We start from the raw sequence: 18135 nt of genomic DNA on the forward strand, positions 1-18135 counted from the left end.
TTATGAATGAACGTTTAGAAACATTCATTACATAAGAACAGCCTCCATGTGAACTTCAGATAATAATGACAGGTGACGGAGATTTAAAAAAAAAAAAAAATTAATTAGAATTTAGAAATAGAATTTAGAACTTCGAATGTACCGAACTTCGAATTCCTGATCAGTAATGATTTCGTTAACAATAAGAGCCTTAGTCGTAAGACTTGCGCGTTGTTATTCTCTGTTGACTGTGTATTTCTCGGTCTGATCTTCTGCAGTTTAGGGAGTGCGGTTCTTCTCTCAGTATCTTCACCAGATCATCATCAGAAATTAGGTGAGTAGGTTTTCTTACTCCTAACTGTGACTCTTTAATAATAATAATAATAATAATAATAATAATAATAATACTAATAATAATAATAAAATGACTGTATGGATTCTTCTCTCTGCCTATTTAGTAAACAAGATAAAATTCTGAAGGACTTCTTTCTTCCGGATCTCAAAAAACGCAAGTGTTTATAAACATATCTACGACTAAACTCCGATCTTAAATAGTACTGTTACAATACCTTGTTGGATGCAAGTGCGGGGATCAGGCGGAAGACGAAACACGGAAGACAGCGGTAGGTCAGGGGATCGGGCGAACAACCCAGACTGGGCTAGGCAGGGAAACGTAATCCAGGCGATAACTCCAAAAACCAGAGGAATGAGTGTTTACTTCGCGAGGCGGTGAAGTTAACGAGGCCTTTTATAACCTATGATGCAGCACAAGTGTTAGCACTCAGTACTCCGGCGAACAAGAGCGCATGCATGGCCGGGAAGTGTAGTTCTCGTCGGCCATGTTTGTAGTTGGCACTGCATTCTGGGAACTGTAGTTGTGAGTTCGCCGCGACGTGACAAGTATAAATAAGCGTCCGTGTGATGTGTGGTTGTGATTAATTCTATGAATTGTTGAGAAGTTCTCCTGTAACTCCCCTAATGATGAGCTGGTGCTGATGGTGTGTGAGGACGGGAAGGTTTTTAAGGTAACAGGCTGCATCTTGTCTCTAACAACCTGGAAGAGCTGTTTAAGAATGGCCTCCAGTTTCCAGGAACCGAACAGTATTACCGTGGGCAAAGCTTTGAGGACCCGATGAGTTCATCACTGTTTATAATTTAAATTCAGAGTAAATTAACTCTTTCAAGTGTCTACACTTATGGAGAATCAATTTAAGGCTGTTTTTAAGAAAAGTGTCATTTGTAATTTGTAATGCAAAGTGTAATTTAACATAAACCAGAGGCTATTTGGTTTTCTAAATAGATCTTTACAAACCTTTTAGACAATATCATAGATTAAATTCTCCAGTGAGCACCTTTTTTTTTAAATCATTTTATTTAATTGAACAATTTTATATTTAGCAATTATAGTGAATTGTAAATAATAACCTAATATAAAAATTATATAATTAAATATTATTTAATTAAAAAACATTTTGGTGCAGACTCTTTAATTAATGCCTTTTATGTTTTAAAAACATAAAAGATAAAAAAGATATTTTATTAAAATAAAAAATAGTTTAGTTTGTTTTTACCTCCTTAATCAGCTGCGTCATGCAACAGTCTCGGGCCATATATATTTTTAACATCAACAATATCACTTCATGTGTTTCTTAGTCTAACATTACAGGAAAATATCATTTCTGCAATTTGAACAAGTAAAATAAACTGCGTGAAAAGGTTAATGTAACTTCTCAGGAGCAGGTTATTCTGTACATTCTGAAAAGTGGGTTAAATATTGGGGATTAGTGAAAGATTACCATTATGTTTAATGTAAATGAACATGGTTTAAGCATGTAAAACTTTGCTGATAAATGCTGCTTTTTCGTGTCTGTCTGTAGAGCGATGAAGATTGGGACAAGGTGAGGGAATCAAAAGAAGTGAAGGAGAAGATGAAGGAACACCAGGAAATGCTGGAGAGTATGAAGGTCTCCTATCTCAGCAACCTGGACAGAATCATGGGGAGAGAGCAAGAAGTGGTGAGAAATACAGAGTGGTGTTTACTGAGCTGTCTCTATCGCTATCTGAGATATAAATAATTACAGGCCAGAGTACAGCTAATAAATCTTTATTCAGCGTATTTCATGAATATTTTACAGCACAGAGTGCTTAACAACGGACCATGGAAATAACCATTTCAATTATTTCTTGTAAATTTATAAAATTAAATTTGATATTTTATTGCTGTATAATCCCATGAGATCAGCGTGTTTATTAGGGCATATACAACAATCATAGTCATGGATCAAAGTGTAGCCGGTTAAAAAGATTAAACTATTGAACTGGAAGAACCCAAATTTCTATAAAACACTGGTTTAACCTCCTGGAAACCGCTCTACCCTGGAAATAATCTAAATTTAATCTGTAGCAATAAATAATTTCAGGACATGTGGTCATGATTCTTACAGAACATTGAGAAATAGTTCCTTTCTACACCTCTCTTTGGATCAAATATTTATTCATCTAACTTGTTAGAAATCTTCATCCTTAATTCTCTCTATAGCAGGAAAAAAAGTGTTATTTAGAGTGTGTAGTGTAATGATATAAAATATCCTATGACACTTTTTGTAATAAAATAATATCTGTAAGAAAACATACGTAGGCTACACTTGTCACCAACCTTGAGACGGTACGGAAGCAGGAGCGGGAGGCGGGTGAACAGAGTAGGATCGGGAAGTTCAGGAAGCGTAGTCGTAGAGTCAGCAAGGGTCAAGCGATCGGGCGAACAATACAAATGGGGATATCCAGAAAGCGTAGTCGAGACAGGAAGCGAGGGTCGAGGATTATAAGAAACAACGAACTAGATCGGCTTGGTAACGCAGCAAACTAGGCTACTGAGCGTATACTTCGCGCCGCTTCTCGGTGGCTGTCTTCTCTAAGTACTAGTGTGTGATTGGTACCAGGTGTGTCTGATCAGAACTCCGGGGATGGGGAGCGCATGCGTGCCTGGGAAGTGAGTATTGCATCCTGGGAATTTGAGTTATGATCAGACCGAGCTGTGACAACACTAAGTAAAGAACGGCGCCGCTTCCTCGCTTCCGGCGCCGCAGAGAGTGGCAGCACGACATAGCAGCTACCTCTCCCCTTTCCTAGTTGTTAACCTTTTTTTATATTTTATATACTTTTATTTTTCTTTTTACTAACGCACTAACTTATACCTTATTTATTGGCACATTTTAGCCTTTTTCTTTTGTAAATTACTATTCTTGTGAAGGCTAATTTACCGAACTACGGTTAACTTTACAGGATAACGTTACACAATGAACACCACGACCACCAGTCAACGAAACACCGGAGTCTACTCACGTGAGGAGCTCTTGCAGTTCCGGGATCAACCTGTTGCATGTCCGAAGGGGATCCCGGTGGAGTTAAGGATTAGAAGGCGAGGATGTCGTGCTGGCGTGATGGTGAGGAATAAGAAGACGGGGAGTCGGTGGAGATACAAGCCCTGTCTTCCCACGGTCGTCATGGGGAACGTCCGCTCACTGACAAACAAGATGGATGAACTCTCGGCCCTGGTCAGCGGGCAGCGCGAGTATCGGGAGTGCAGCATGTTATGTCTGACTGAAACTTGGTTGAATGGGAAAACACCAGACTGCTCAGTGGAACTAGCTGGCTTCGAGCTTATATAATCCTTATAATCCTTATAATATTCTGCATTCCTTGTGTGTGTGGCTGCATAGGCCTCTATGTGTGTGTGTCTCTTAGTTGACCTTCTGCCTGCGTGCAGACGTACTCCACCTACGCTCTGAGGCCTGCCGCACTTAATCAAATACATGTATTGTTATCCCCCTGCACCTTGCTTATCTGTGTGTTGTGTCTTAGGTGGACATCCGTTCATACAGTCCACCAGCCCAGTGAATTCTCAATAAGATTACATATTACTCATACTAGGTCTCCCTCGTGTTTATTTCTTGTGTTTTTCATATACAACAAGGTGGTGACTGAGAGGAGGATGAGAAGGAAGCTGAAAACCATCATGGACGACCCCTCTCATCCTCTCTATGCTGAGCTGAGGCAGCTCAGGAGCTCCTTCAACCACAGACTCATCCAGCCCTGAGCCTCAAAGCGCTTTGGAGGCTCATTTGTGCCATCAGCCATCAGGCTCCACAACACCACAGCACCAAACTGACAGATTTAAGCCTGATTATATCTGAGACATTATTTGGTTGTAAATAATTGTTATTGATTATATAGTGTAAATAGTGTGTGAATACTTCTACAATACAGCATGTGTTCTGTTCTTTTATATTCCTTCGTGCTGCTATGTTGACCTAAATTTCCCCTACAGGGGATTAATAAAGTTATATCTTATCTTATCTTATCTTAACATTATTAGCATTTCATTTAAAATGTCATGGCGTCAAAACTTATAGCAGCGGTCATCAGTGCAGAATTTATTTCTGGTGTAAAATGGATAAATGTTTTAAAAGGTTACTTAAAGTGGACAAGTTTAATTACTTTCCTCACCAAAAAGCTGGAAAGGTAATGTTTATCTGTATAAACATACATCTATCTCTCTATCTATAAAGCTATTAAACAAATAAATAAATAAATATACAGCCATTATTAACTATTTCATCATCAATATTTAATTATTTTAATGTAGAATTAATTCCATTTGGGAAATTCACCCTGGGAGGTGGGTTTTTTCCAGGAAAATAAATGGTTCTTTAAGCTGGACGTGTGCATTTTGGACATGCGCAGGATTTAACCCACTGACCATGTAAGGCCGTAAAACTGGCTTGCCTGTCTTTGACCTATTCCCATATGGACGATATACCGGCTTGGTCATCTATGCCAAATACCCATAAGGCCGATATAGCGGCTTTACAGTGTAAACGTTATCCCCGTAAGGCTGGTATACCGGCATTACTCTGCTATGATTCCTTACTTATTTAATTATTATTTTTTGACCCGGAAGCTTGATGACGTCATGACGTCATTACGCCGTCATTACGATGAAGCTGATCCGAGCGTGAATGTTGTTGAAACTAAAAATGCCAAAAGCGAATAGCTAATCGTGTTCCAGCTAAAGTTACACCTACAGTGAACACAGGTACATCTAAAACAGTGAAAAAAAAGAAAACATACACAGTTTCACAAGTGAGAGCAAGGATTCTAGATAGTGACAGCAGTGAAAGTTCAGGCGATGTTGAAACCGAAACTGATAGTGAGAAGGCTAGACACTTCAAAAAGAAAAATCCTTCTGTTGAAAAGAAGAACAACCCCCACAAGGAATCAAAAACTGTTTTTCGTTGTCGGGAATGCGACCAATTTCTGTGCATTCATGAAAACAGTACCTGCTGGTCTGATTATCACCAGAAAGTTGACTTTTGGCACTAAAATGCATTTATTCAAAGGCATTGACCACGCTGATGCTCGTATGGTACTTCTAAATGAGTATAAGGATTTTAGCGAGTGTTTTTCGTAATTTCTCTAGTTAACAATTGTGCTCTAAGTGGAGTAAAAACACTGAAATGCTTCATTTTCAAAGTAATATTACACAAATACATTATTATGAGTTTTTTCAAGGCCTAAAAATGTTATAATTAAAATGTTGATTTTGGGCCAATTTTGGCCCGGGAACTCAGGGTTGGCATGCTGTTTCTATGGGGAATATAGCTTTGTGGGACATAATACTGTGGGAACTAAGGGGTAAGAGGGTTAAAGCTGTTTTTAAAGCATTTCACAGAGACTGATCCTGAACTGCAGGTTTCTGTCAGGTTCACTGCATCTTGTATGTATCCGTGGTTACAGAATTAGAATTGGAACCATGGAATCCTGAGCTGTTATTATTCTGAAATCCGGAATCGGAACATTCCGAGTTGAAAAGCTGATCGGCATCAACACAATCCACATTCAGATGAAAGCTGTACATTCAGTAGATCTGACCTGCATAGAAATACTGAACAGAACATGATTAAACAGAAAGAAGAGAAGGGAATGGAGAGGAAGGTGGACGCGATGTCCTGCAACATCGTCAATGAGCTGCGGTTAGAGAAGCAGCTCTGTGACATAGTCATCATGGTGGACGGCGCCGAGTTCCACGTGCACAAGATCATCCTGTGCGGCTGCAGCCCGTACTTCATGGCTCTCTTCACCAACGGCTGGTACCCTCCTGATAAGATCAGGTACAGCATCCCTAACGTTTCCGCCGAGATAATGGAGCTGATCGTGGAGTACGCGTATAACAGACGTGTTAACATCACGGAGAAAAACGTGTGTAAGCTGCTGATTGCTGCTGATTTTCTGTTGGTGAGCAGCCTGGTGAACGAGTGCTGCGCATTCCTGAAGACTCAGCTGTGTCCTGAGAACTGTGTTAACATCTGGCGTTTTGCTCACTCCCACTTCTGCGAGAAGTTGAAGCAGCAGGCCTTCCGGTTTATCTTGCACAACTTTGAGAAGATGGTGAGCCTCTCTGAGGAGTACCTAGACCTGACGGTTGAGCAGCTGAGCAAGATCATTGAGAAGGACGAACTGAACGTGAAACAGGAGAGCGTGGTGTTCGAGGCCGTCTTACAGTGGATCAAACATGCACCATGGAAACGGAAAGCGCACATAGGAGTGTTACTGCCCAAGGTGCGTCTGGGGCTACTGACGCACGATTACCTTATGAACAATGTGAGCAACAACGTTTTAGTGATGGACGACATGACATGTAAGCCGATCGTCACCAGCGTTCTGATGGGCATCGATGACCTCAACCCGAGCCTTTCTCTCAGCTCTGCTCTCACGAGATTCCGCCTGCCCAGCGCCATTCTGCTGGCCATCGGTGGCTGGGGCCGCAGGAATCAAACCAATGCCATAGAAGCGTATGATACGCGAGCAGCACGCTGGGTCAACGTCACGTGCAACTACGAGAGTCCACGAGCATATCACGGGACAGTGTACCTGAATGGCTTTGTGTACTGCATCGGAGGACTCGACACTGAGGATTACAGACAGGATTACTTCAGCAGTGTGAGAAGGTTTGACCCCATCACCAGAACCTGGGCTCAGGTGAGCCCCATGCACTCTCGCCGGTGTTACTTGAGCGTGTGTGGGCTGGATGGTCATATCTATGCGATGGGAGGATTTGATGGCATTGAATATCTGAACACGGTCGAGCGATATGAACCTGAGAATGATCGGTGGAGCATGATCGCGCCGATGCACAAACGAAGGAGCAACTCTAGCGCTACAGTACTGAACGGCAAAGTGTACGTATGCGGAGGGTTTGACGGGAACGAGTATTTATTCACGGGGGAGTATTATAGTCCTCAAATGGGAGTCTGGACCCTCATCCCCCCCATGATGATCAGAAGGAGTGGACTGGGTGTGGTCGCGTACGGAGGACAGGTTTATGCTGTCGGGGGATTTGGCGGTAATAATGAGCTAAGCGATGTAGAGGTGTATAATCCTCAGACCAACATGTGGAGAAAAGGTCCAGCCATGAACAACCAGCGCAGCAACTTCGGCATTGAGGTGCTGGATGATCTCCTGTTCGTTGCTGGAGGATTTAACAGTACTACCATCATGGATGAAGTGGAGTGTTATGATGAGCAGACTTCTGAATGGCATTCAGTCGAAAACATGGGGTATTCCCGCCGTGCTCTGAGCTGCTGTGTGCTGTCTGGTTTACCCAACATGGCCGAGTACGCCGCACCCCGAGACGATCCCTACGGAGTCCCTCAGAGCTCACGGAGCACCAGGGGGTACCTCACACCTCCTGCCAACGTCTGAGTACAAATAAACCTCTCCCTTCATCAGCATCCTTTTGTTCTCGAGAATCAAATTAAACATTCTGAAGCAGTCAAACTACTGAATTTGCCTTTTGTTTACTCTCTTATGCTGCAAGCCGTTGTATTGAAACTCGTAAAACCACAACGTCCCTCAGGACGACGTGCAATGGAACAGTTAACGTCCACCGTCATGAGTTCTCTCACACACACACACACACACACACACACACACACACACACACACACACACACCTGACATCACAACGACACGGCGGCGCTCACGTGCTCAACGCTAAACAGAATTCCCTTCACGTTTTTTTCTACGTGATGAAACTGGACTTTGTTGATTTATAACTTTTGTGTCGTAAGTTTAAGTTCGTAAAGCAATTCCACTGATTTTAGCCCAAATTCACTAACGTGATAAAATCACTGTAACGGATAATTTTTATGAGCAAAGATGAAGACACGGGACGAAGATTATACATCATTTCTCTCTGTACATCACAGAAATAATTCATGTAGATCTTATTAATATGTTTATCAAACTCAAATATGACCTTGCTCCGGGTATCCACCATTATTTCAGAGCCGAGTGGGAACGCCTTTAGATCAGAACGCCGGAAACTGGTTGTGTACTTTCAGAGCTCGAGTACAACGGAGTGCAGCATAAATACCAGCAGATCCACAGCGAGAGACTATCGGATAATACTGTAAACACACCAGGTTCAATTACACTACACTCAAACAAGAGAAAAAAACATGGATTAGGAAAAAAGGACATAAAATAATGACAAAGAGTAAAGGAAAAGGAGAGAGAGAGAATGATAGAGAATGAGAAAGAGAGAGATATGAATGAGAATTAAATCGAAATAATGAAAAGCAGAAATCAAGAGGGGAAAAAAGAAAAAAGTGAGAGACAAACACACTACACAAGGGACTGACAAAAAAAAGTTCGAAACAAAAAAAGAAGTAAAGAAATGTAAAAAATAATGAAAGAAAGAGCAAAAAAAGGAACAATAAAAATGATAAATATGAAAGAGAAAGAAATCGTGGTAGAGGAATAAAAAAGGTAGGACACAATTGATCAAGAGCAGCAGAAACCATGGAAAAGAAGAGGAAGAGAGACAGATAAAGAAAAAAGGAAAGAGACGAAGGAGAAAAGAGTGAGAGAGGGATGAAAGAAATGAAGAAAGAGATTAACGTGTCACCTTGAAGAAGTCGGTTTTGTCGGCAATGTGCTTTAACATCCCTGTGTGAGTGGCGGCCTGATCACCACTGCAACACAACCCTGGCTCGGGCTCATCGGTCGGGCGGAGTCGGCCACGCCCACCCGTTCTGCTGTCACCATGGTGACGGACTGAGTCAGACCCAGCAGGTCCATGAGGAGAGAGATGGTGACGGCGCGGATGCTGAAGTCCAGCTCAGAGAAAAAGGCGTTCATCAGAGACTCGAGCCACTGAGGAGGTGGAGTCACACGGCTGCTGTCTGACATCATCACCATCATCACCACACACGTCATTAATAATCATATTATTAATATTATCTATTATCATTGTTGATGTTGATATTCATTTATAAATAATTGTACACCATAATTAGTAATAATAAACAGCAAATAATAAATAAATCAGTATTATTTCATAAAAAGTGAATCCCGAATAATTATCAGAAAACTTTCAAATTAACAATAATATGCAAATCTGAGACTATGTTCTGTTTAATATGCGCTGGTTAAATAAAATCATTTTGGTTTATGACCTTTCTGCTCATCTCTGGAGGGAGATTTGAGGTTTCCCTCAGCGATGTACACAGGGAAACTGGAAGTGTGTTATGTAGTGGCAACCTCAGGGCTGCAGTGCTCAAAATGCAGTACCGCCTACAAACATGGCGGACGAGAACTACACTTCCCAGCCATGTCCACACTCAAGTATGCTGGAGTACTGAGTGCGAACACCTGTGATTCACCCTAAGTTATAAAAGGCCTTGTTAACGTCAGCGTGGCACAAAGTAAACGCTCAGTTATCGCAACTCAGCCGTTTGACCAAGCCTTTATATTCATTCTGGAATTTCCTGGTTTTCGGATATCTCTGCCTGTTTAATTTGCCTTGCCCTGTTTGTATTGTTTGCCTGATCGCCTGACTTCCACCTGTCTTCCTTGTTTACTCATCTGACGATTCTACACACGCTACCCTGTCCATCCACACTCGTCACCAATAGGTATTGTTACAGATTACTTCGCCAGCTATGGAGGCAGCAAACGCGCCAGAGTGGCAACACCACATCTTGGAGCAAGACCGCGCGATAGTTGAACAACAGGATCAAATATCGCTTTTGAGTGAGAGACTGGCGTGTTTAAGCGCTTCCGGGGTGCAAATCGCGATTCCCTCCGCCACTGACATACCTCCTCCGTCGTTTCCCCACGTGTATTCCCCACCAGCACCAGCGGCGCTCACTCTAGTTATGCCGATTGTGCACTATCCGCCACTGTCTACACCGGAGCAATATGATGGAGAGCTGGAGCGATGCAAGGGCTTCATGCTTCAGTGAATGCTGTTTTTTGAGAGCCACCCGGAGATGCCGGAGGCCCGAAAACTTACTCACTTCATGGAGTTACTCACCGGACACACCCTGGCATGGGCTATGGCGGAGTGGGAGCAAGGAGGCGGTGTTAGACCCTCTTTAGTGGATCTCCTTTCACGATTCCAACGCACTTTCGATCATTCCCCTGATGGCTGGGAGACCGGTCAGGAACTCCTGAAGATCACGCAGGGCTCACATGACGTGGTAGAATACGCTCTGAAGTTCCACACCATCGCTACAAGGAGCGGGTGTAATGAGCCAGCATTGAAGACCGCGTTCCATCAGGGGCTAAGCCAAGCTCACGCCCCGCCAAGCTCGCTGGTCCCTGTTCTACTCCAGGCTCCAGTTTATCCTGTCATATAGGCCAGGACCAATGAACATGAAGGCCAATGCTCTATCTTGAATCCACTCCCCTGAAAGTCGGGAGAACCACGAAGATCATATCTTGTCCCCTCCTGTATTGTTGGCACCATACAGTGGTCCCTAGATCAAGCCTTAGTTCGCTTCCCCAGGTCACGAGTCCCGACAGCATGTCCTCCAAGTAAACAATTCATACCGAGACGGTACTGTCTGGAACTCATCATTGGGCCCATACGATACTAGTGACGGGTCAGCCGGGAGCTCATCACACCAACTGCTGGCCGAGAAATATTGGTGGCCCCACATGCCTAGGGAGGTGCAGCGTGTCGTATCCTCATGCTCCACCTGTGCTCAGTCAAAAGTGTCACGTGCCCTACCAGCCGGAAAATTGGTACCTCTCCCTACACCTGTACGTCCATGGTCCCACCTGGCACTAGACTTCATAACGGACCTGCCGGAGTCACAAGGTAACACTGTGATACTGGTGGTCGTCGATCGGTTTTCGAAATCCCTGCGCCTAATTCCACTACCGGCCATTCCATCTGCCTTTGCCACAGCCGAACTACTTTTCCAACACGTGTTTAGATACTTTGGCATCCCGGAGGAGATTGTGAGTGACAGGGGTCCGCAATTCACGTCTGGCATCTGGGCCAGTTTCATGGAGAAGATAGGGGTCACCACCCCCAGGCCAACGGACTGGCAGAACGGGCCAATCAAGAAGTCATACGATTCCTCCGAACCTTTTGCGCCACCAGTCTGGAGGACTGGGGCCACTTCCTCCCGTGGGTGGAATACGCACAAAACTCTCTACGACATTCCGCCACCCAGCTCACCCCCTTTCAGTGTGTCTTGGGCTATCACCCGTCATTGTTTCCCTGGAACGCCTTCCCCACTGACTCACCACCGGTAGATGAGTGGTTCCGCCAGAGTGAACAGGTCTGGGAACGCGCCCATCAACAGTTGGTGCAGGCTTCCCGCACTGCCAAATAGAAGGTGGACTGGCGCTGGAGGAATCACCCCAACTATCAACCTGGGGACAGGGTGTGGCTATCCACAAGAGATCTAAAGTCGCCACTCCCATGCAGAAAACTTAAACCCAAGTATATTGGCCCCTTCCGGATCCTGAAGCAGATTAATGAAGTTACATACCACCTGGACCTATCCAAGCACAGCTACATCGCCCCGTCATTCCATGTCTCTCTCCTCAAGCCAGTAATACCGAGTCCCATGGCCACAGCGGTGCCAGATGACTCCCCACTGGAACCGCTGGAGATTGAAGGCCGCCCAACCTACTGCGTCCACGACATCCTGGACTCCAGACATAGGAGAGGAAGACTCGAAAATCTGGTGGACTGGGAGGGATATGCTCCAGAGTGAGCCCTTTTGGGGGGGCTCTGTTATGTCGTGGCGAACTCGCGGCTTCAGTGCTCAGTATGCAGTACCACCTACAAACATGGCGGACGAGAACTACACTTCCCAGAAAGAGTACTGAGTGTGAACACCTGTGATTCAAGTTATAAAAGGCCTTGTTAATGTCAGCGTGGCGTGAAGTCAACGCTCAGTTATCGCAACTCATCCATTTGACCAAGCCTTTATCTTCATTCTGGAATTTCTTGGTTTTCGGATATCTCTGCCTGTTTATTGTTTACGATTCCCTGCCTTGCTCTGTTTGGATTGTTTGCCTGATCGCCTGACTTGCGTCTGTCTTCCGTGTTTACTCATCTGACGATTCTACGCACGCTACCCTACCCGTCCGCGCTTGTCTCCAACAGGTCTCTTTACAAAGAGAGAGATGGAGAGAGAGATTGAGACTGAGAGTGAGAGAGATGGAGAGAGAGAGAGAGAGAGAGAGAGAGAGAGAGAGAGAGAGAGAGAGAGAGGGAGACGGAATACAATCCTTTATTTAGCAGAAGTCACATTATACACATTAAAGTCAGGGTGACTCAATATATAAATAAATAAATATTTAAAGGAGCATTAAAAAACATACATACTTAAATAAATAAATAAATAAATAAATAAATAAATAGAGCTGCAACAACTAATCGATAAAATGGATAATAATCAATTATGAAAATCACTGTAACGAATCTCATTATGGATTAGTCGGGCTGCGCGCAGTGTGGGGGAAATTCACTCATTACATTACTTCAGTTCTGAAAACATGCTTCAGAGAGTAAATACTAAAATTGTGTCCCAAATGAAAAACAATACACTTACACTGTGCATGAACTAGTCTAGTGTGTGGATTTTAGAAAGGTAATATCATCTCAAATGGAACACTAGCGGGTTTTTACTAACCGGAAGTATAAGCCACTTCCTAGCTGACGTCACTTGACATCCCACGCACGTAATGCGACACCGCTAGCTTTAGCCTCAGAGTCACCGACACTGACTTTCTTCAGTTTACTTTCTGTCAGCGTTACCTTTTATTCCCAACATGAAAATAATCATTAGTTGCAGCCCTAAAATAAATAAATAAGTCAACACATCAATGAACAGTTGTAATGAACATTATCAGTCTAATGCTGGTGCAAAACACTACAGAGCACAGAGCCTCCTCACAACACCACACTGCCTTGAACATCTCCAAGTCCCCCATACTCCTGTAAAAGTTAAATCAATCAGAATTTGTGATTTGATCAGCTTGGAGAGAACTTTTATGGCATCGCAGTCTGTGTTTTTTGCCACTTTTTTTCCCTGCTCAGGTAGATCGCCATTTTGGCCTGACCGAAGATCAAATTGATCAGCTGACATGTGAATCTGTTTTTTCTAACATACTTAAAAACAATGATAAAAATCTAAAAAGTAAAATCCACATAAAATGGCCTCAAGTTGTTTTTTAAAACCACAAGCAATGACTGCAACCTGGAGCAATGTATAAAAGCATGAAAAACAGTCTCTCTGTGAAAAAATGGACATTCATGTGTGACCTCGGGGTTTAAAATGGGGATAAAGGAATTCAGAGACAATTCCATGTAAAATCCTCCATTGGAGGTCAGCAATTTTTTTGGTTAACGGTGGTTTGTATAGTGCCCTCCACTCTGGTTTAATATCATCATTAAAACCCAGTACACTTCGCCATGGGGTGTCCATTCTCCCATTCAGTTTTTTCTTACTTAAAACTTTCACACAGGCTTTGTGCAGAAGCTTACCAGACACTGTCTCAATCTACATGTCACCTCTGAACTCCAGGAAGGGGCCCCCACACCCATCTAGGTCTGGAGTGATGCCCAGCTGGGGAAAAGGTTCTTCCTCTGTAGGACCAGTCTCGCTTGTTTTGTTGTTCATCAGCTGAGCATGCTCCTCTGACGTTAGGGTGGACCTCCAGTGATGTAGGAGCTTATTCACAACATGTAGGGACCGTAGTCCCAGGCGCGCTGCTAAGTCCTCTGCATGTGACAGGTCCGTCACTGTGATGTTCACCAGCAGCCGGAGTGTCACAATCCCTGAGGAGACCAGAACCCTGGATAGTGAAGGAATGGTCACACCAGAGATGTCCAATCACCCACCATGAACCAGGGGTTCCTCCAGCATTCAGTGTGGTGTTCTGCACCCCTTGCTTTGTTTTTTAAAAAGGTTCCATATTTTAAAAAGCCCACGATACAAAACTGGTAATCCAGCAACGTCTAGTGTTCTTGTGTTCATTAAAAGCAAAGTTCTGTCCAACCCCAGTCCTCCTACTGTGTGTAAAAGCATACAGGCTGGGTCCAGTGAGGAGTCTCTGGATGAACTGGAATCTAAATGTTACAGTTCTGCTGGCTACGTGGACAAGTCCCTAACCCCCCCTTCCTTGGACAGATGAAGGACACTTTGAGGGACAAAGTGTACTTTGACCCAGAAGAAGTCCACTAGCAGGGCCTGGATTTTTGAGAGCAGGTTTGGCATCCACACATGCCAGCTTGTGCCACAGGGTTGATGCTGCTAAGTTGTTGATGACTAGCGTTTGATCCCTGTAAGACATTTTTGGGAATAGCCACTTCCACCTGCTCAGTCTGCCCTTCACCTGTTAAACAACACCTTCCCAATTTTTATTTAAAAACTCAGTGCTGCCCAGATAAACACCCAGGTACTTAAAACCACCCTTTTTCCACACCAAACCAGCTGGTAATGTGTGCCCACCACCCCACTCTCCAACTAAAATGGCTTCGCTTTTGGCCCAGTTGACCTTTACAGATGATAAAATCTCAAAATCTTTTGAAACATCAATTAAAATATTCACATCAGTCTGTGCTCCCAGCATTACAACTAAGTCATCTGCATATGCTGAGAGACAGAGAGAAGCACTGGAGTGAGATATTTTAAAACCAGAAAGTTGATCTCTCAGTTTACATAAAAGAGGTTCAAATGCTAGGGTGTACAGCATGTCTTACAGAGAACAGCCTTGTCTAATACCTCTGTAGACTCTAAAAGGGGCACACAAACCACCATTAACCTTCAGTACACTCTCAATTTCACTCTACAAAGTCCTGATCATGGCTATGAAACTTGATTTGAAAACAAAGTTTTCCAGCACCTTCCACAAGTAGGAAGCCCAAGTTCAACCCGGTCAAAAGCCTTTTCCTGATCTAGAAAAATAAGATCAGTCTTTAATCTCAATAGCCTGGAGACGTCCACAATGTCACGAATTAAGTATACGTTATCAAATATAGACCTGCCAGGCACACAGTACCTCTGGTCATGGTGAGTGATTTGCTCCATTACCTTAGTCAGTCCTGAAGTTAATGCTTTTGAGAGCAGCTTGTAGTCAGTGCACAACAGTGAGACTGGGCGCCAGTTCTTCAAGTGCGTCAGGTCTCCCTTTTTCGGCAGGAGGGTCAGGACGGCTCTCCTGCAGCTCAAAATGCTTTAATTTGAGCTTTAGCCATATCCCACCACTGTTGTACAGAACTAAAAGCAACGTTCTCTGATTTAAAAACATTCCAGAAATAAATAAAATATTCTCTAAAATTAGTATCCTCGAAAAGTGCAGTGTTAAAATGCCTGTAAGCACACTTTGGTTTAATTTTTTTTTTTTTTTTTTTTTTTTTTTTTTAATGACGATACACTGCACCATGCTGTGATCAGAGAGGCCTACTGGAACAATAAAATTTTTTGTAAAAAGTGTCAGCTGATGTTTAAAACCATAAAAGCGATCCAGTCTTGCTAGGGAGAGGGTGTTATCTATAGAGTGGGCCCACGTGTACTGTCTCTGTTTTTTATTTAAAGTTGTCCATATGTCATTTAGTTCGTGAGCCTCCATCATCTCCCACAGGCACTTACGGGAGGCCACATGAGGTTCTGTATAGTTCCTGTCCAAGTTATCTGTTGTGCAGTTAAAATCCCCACCCAAAATTAAAATATTGGCAGTGTTGCAGTCAGCAATGACATTGTCTAGTTTATTTAAGAAACTCATTCTCTCCACTGCACTGGTGGGAGCATACACACAGGGAGCATACACACAAATAAAAACAAAAGTCTCATTCTCATAAAAGCTCTTACTTTTAAAAGCCTCCCATTTAAAACCTCATCTACTGTATAAGAACTAGGAATGAAATTTCGAGCAAACAGTAAGGCAACCCCACCACTAATTGATGTATTATGACTTACAATTGACAGCCCAGCCCACTCCTTCATCCAGTTAGTAGCACTGTTGACATTACTATGTGTTTCTTACAACATAGCTACATCAATACACTTCTGCTTTAATAGCTCATATAACTTTACATGCTTTTTGTGTTTCTAGAACTCAATTAATAGATCTTGTATGGTAGCACTACTTGTACTGTTCTCTGCTTGATATATCACTTTGTTTGTATTTTCTCATTTGTAAGTTGCTTTGGAAAAAAGCATCTGCTAAATGAATAAATGTAAAGTAAATGTATTAGAAGCAAATATTAGAAACAATTTCAGACAGTTGTAAAGGTGGCACAAGTTCAAACTTGAGTCTGATACGACAGTGTCTCTAAGAGAACAGCTATAGGGTGGTGTGTTAGAACTTATATCCTCAACTTTATGAATAAAATGATTTGCAATTTGGTCACACTGGACAGTAGAAGTCTCTAAAGAGCCACTTGAAGTAGGATTTAAAAATGCATTAAATGTGCTAAAGAGTACCTATGGCCTTTGTGCATTTTATGCAATTAAATCTGACATATATTTGAAATGTGCTTCTTTAACAGCGCTCTGATACTGCCTAAGACACTCCCTAAGAATTTCATATCTGTAGTCTATGTTTTTTTCCCTATACTCCTGTCTAAGGGCACCTTGGGTCTTTGAGACCTAAGGGAGGTGACTGAGTCCAAGGCAGCAATGCAGGTACTGTCAAGGGCGTAACCATGGTATGGAAATGGGGGGGGGGGGGGGGGGGGGGTCCAAGCCCCCCCTACCAACATCCAAAGTTTGGCACTGAAAATTTGCATATTTAGAACATAGTTTTAGGATTACAGTTACTGTTTGAATTCACGTGATTTCTGAGTGATAGAAGCTCCCACAGCATGGGGAAATTGTAGGGTGCTGTGGACGTCCTGTGGGCGTCTGTGATGTATTCTCTGCTCCATAACCTCCCATGAAACCCAGAGACCTGGAGTCTGATGGTAGTCAGTCATTAGCCTATATCTAGCTGTCAATGCCTTATTCAGTGAAATTTACTTAGCAGCTTAGTTGCTTTTTAGCATGATATGGCAGAGACTACTAATTTTGTTGACCTGATTTTGGAAAAGCCTTTGGATGCTCTTACTTATTAGGAGAGACTGGGATGAGGCCAGACCAACAACAACAACAAAACAAACAAACAAAAAAAAAACAGAACACAAACAGATATATAGATGTATAGTTTTCTAATGGACATGGCTTAAAAACTACCAGCCCCCACTGGTGGTAAGATATATAAGTTAAAATGATTAAAGAAAAGGAACCAGCAGGCTTGGGAAAGGGACCAGCAGGTATGGGTTCAGTCTCTTAGCACCCCTCAAGAACTTAAAATTTTTGTCGTCGATTAATGCTATAAAAAAAAAGGGTGAGTGACCCTCCAGCCAGAGTTTTCATTACTCGAAGGCCAGCTTTATTGCAAGCAGTTCTTAATTCCCAATGTCATAATTAGCAGGGGATAGTTGTGTGAGAAATATGTGACTGGAAACATCCTTTCCAGGTTTTCACACCTTTGTAAAATGACAGCTTCTACTTCTAGTAGACCACTCACAGAAACATCCACTTCCATTACAAAGGGATGTGTGGGGTCTAGTTGTCCCCAGTCCATCTTAATGTGTGCACACCCCTCTTTAATAGAGGAATTGGGGTGCCGCAATACTACTGAAGTGCCAAATGAAACAAAGGGAGAAACTTGCGAAGCTCGGAAAGTGCTGTAGCTCCTTGATACTAACAGGGTTGGACCACATATAAACCACTTCCACCCTGTGATCATCCTTTGTGTCCTTCTCAGGACTGATGAGGTAGCCAATTAAAGTCATACTTTAAA

General features: G+C 43.0%; 1 protein-coding gene and 1 long non-coding RNA gene across 3 annotated transcripts in view; both read left to right on the forward strand.

Moving 5' to 3' along the window:
- Positions 1 to 4334, forward strand: part of LOC108280175 (uncharacterized) — a 4454-nt gene extending 120 nt beyond the window's left edge. The window contains exons 1-4 of one of the 2 annotated variants that reach the window (XR_006984261.2): positions 1 to 313; positions 438 to 602; positions 1857 to 1994; positions 3262 to 4334. The exon at positions 1 to 313 is cut by the window's left edge and continues 120 nt beyond it. This is a non-coding gene — a long non-coding RNA (uncharacterized LOC108280175). The remainder of the gene's footprint in view (positions 314 to 437; positions 603 to 1856; positions 1995 to 3261) is intronic. The other variant, XR_001815709.3, reaches the window with a different exon arrangement.
- Positions 4335 to 5823: 1489 nt separating this feature from the next.
- On the forward strand, positions 5824 to 7847 carry LOC108280174 (kelch-like protein 10). The gene has a single exon (XM_047162652.2). The coding sequence runs from the start codon at positions 5935 to 5937 to the stop codon at positions 7738 to 7740; it is 1806 nt and encodes a 601-aa protein (XP_047018608.1). The 5' UTR covers positions 5824 to 5934; the 3' UTR covers positions 7741 to 7847.
- The last annotated feature ends 10288 nt before the right edge of the window (positions 7848 to 18135 follow it).

The sequence above is a fragment of the Ictalurus punctatus genome, chromosome 20 (assembly GCF_001660625.3).
Source record: "Ictalurus punctatus breed USDA103 chromosome 20, Coco_2.0, whole genome shotgun sequence".
Taxonomy (NCBI): Eukaryota; Metazoa; Chordata; class Actinopteri; order Siluriformes; family Ictaluridae; genus Ictalurus; species Ictalurus punctatus.

Bases quoted from the DNA above. Each gene is read 5' to 3' on its own strand.
- LOC108280174 (XM_047162652.2), top strand. From the start codon at position 5,935: ATGATTAAACAGAAAGAAGAGAAGGGAATGGAGAGGAAGGTGGACGCG.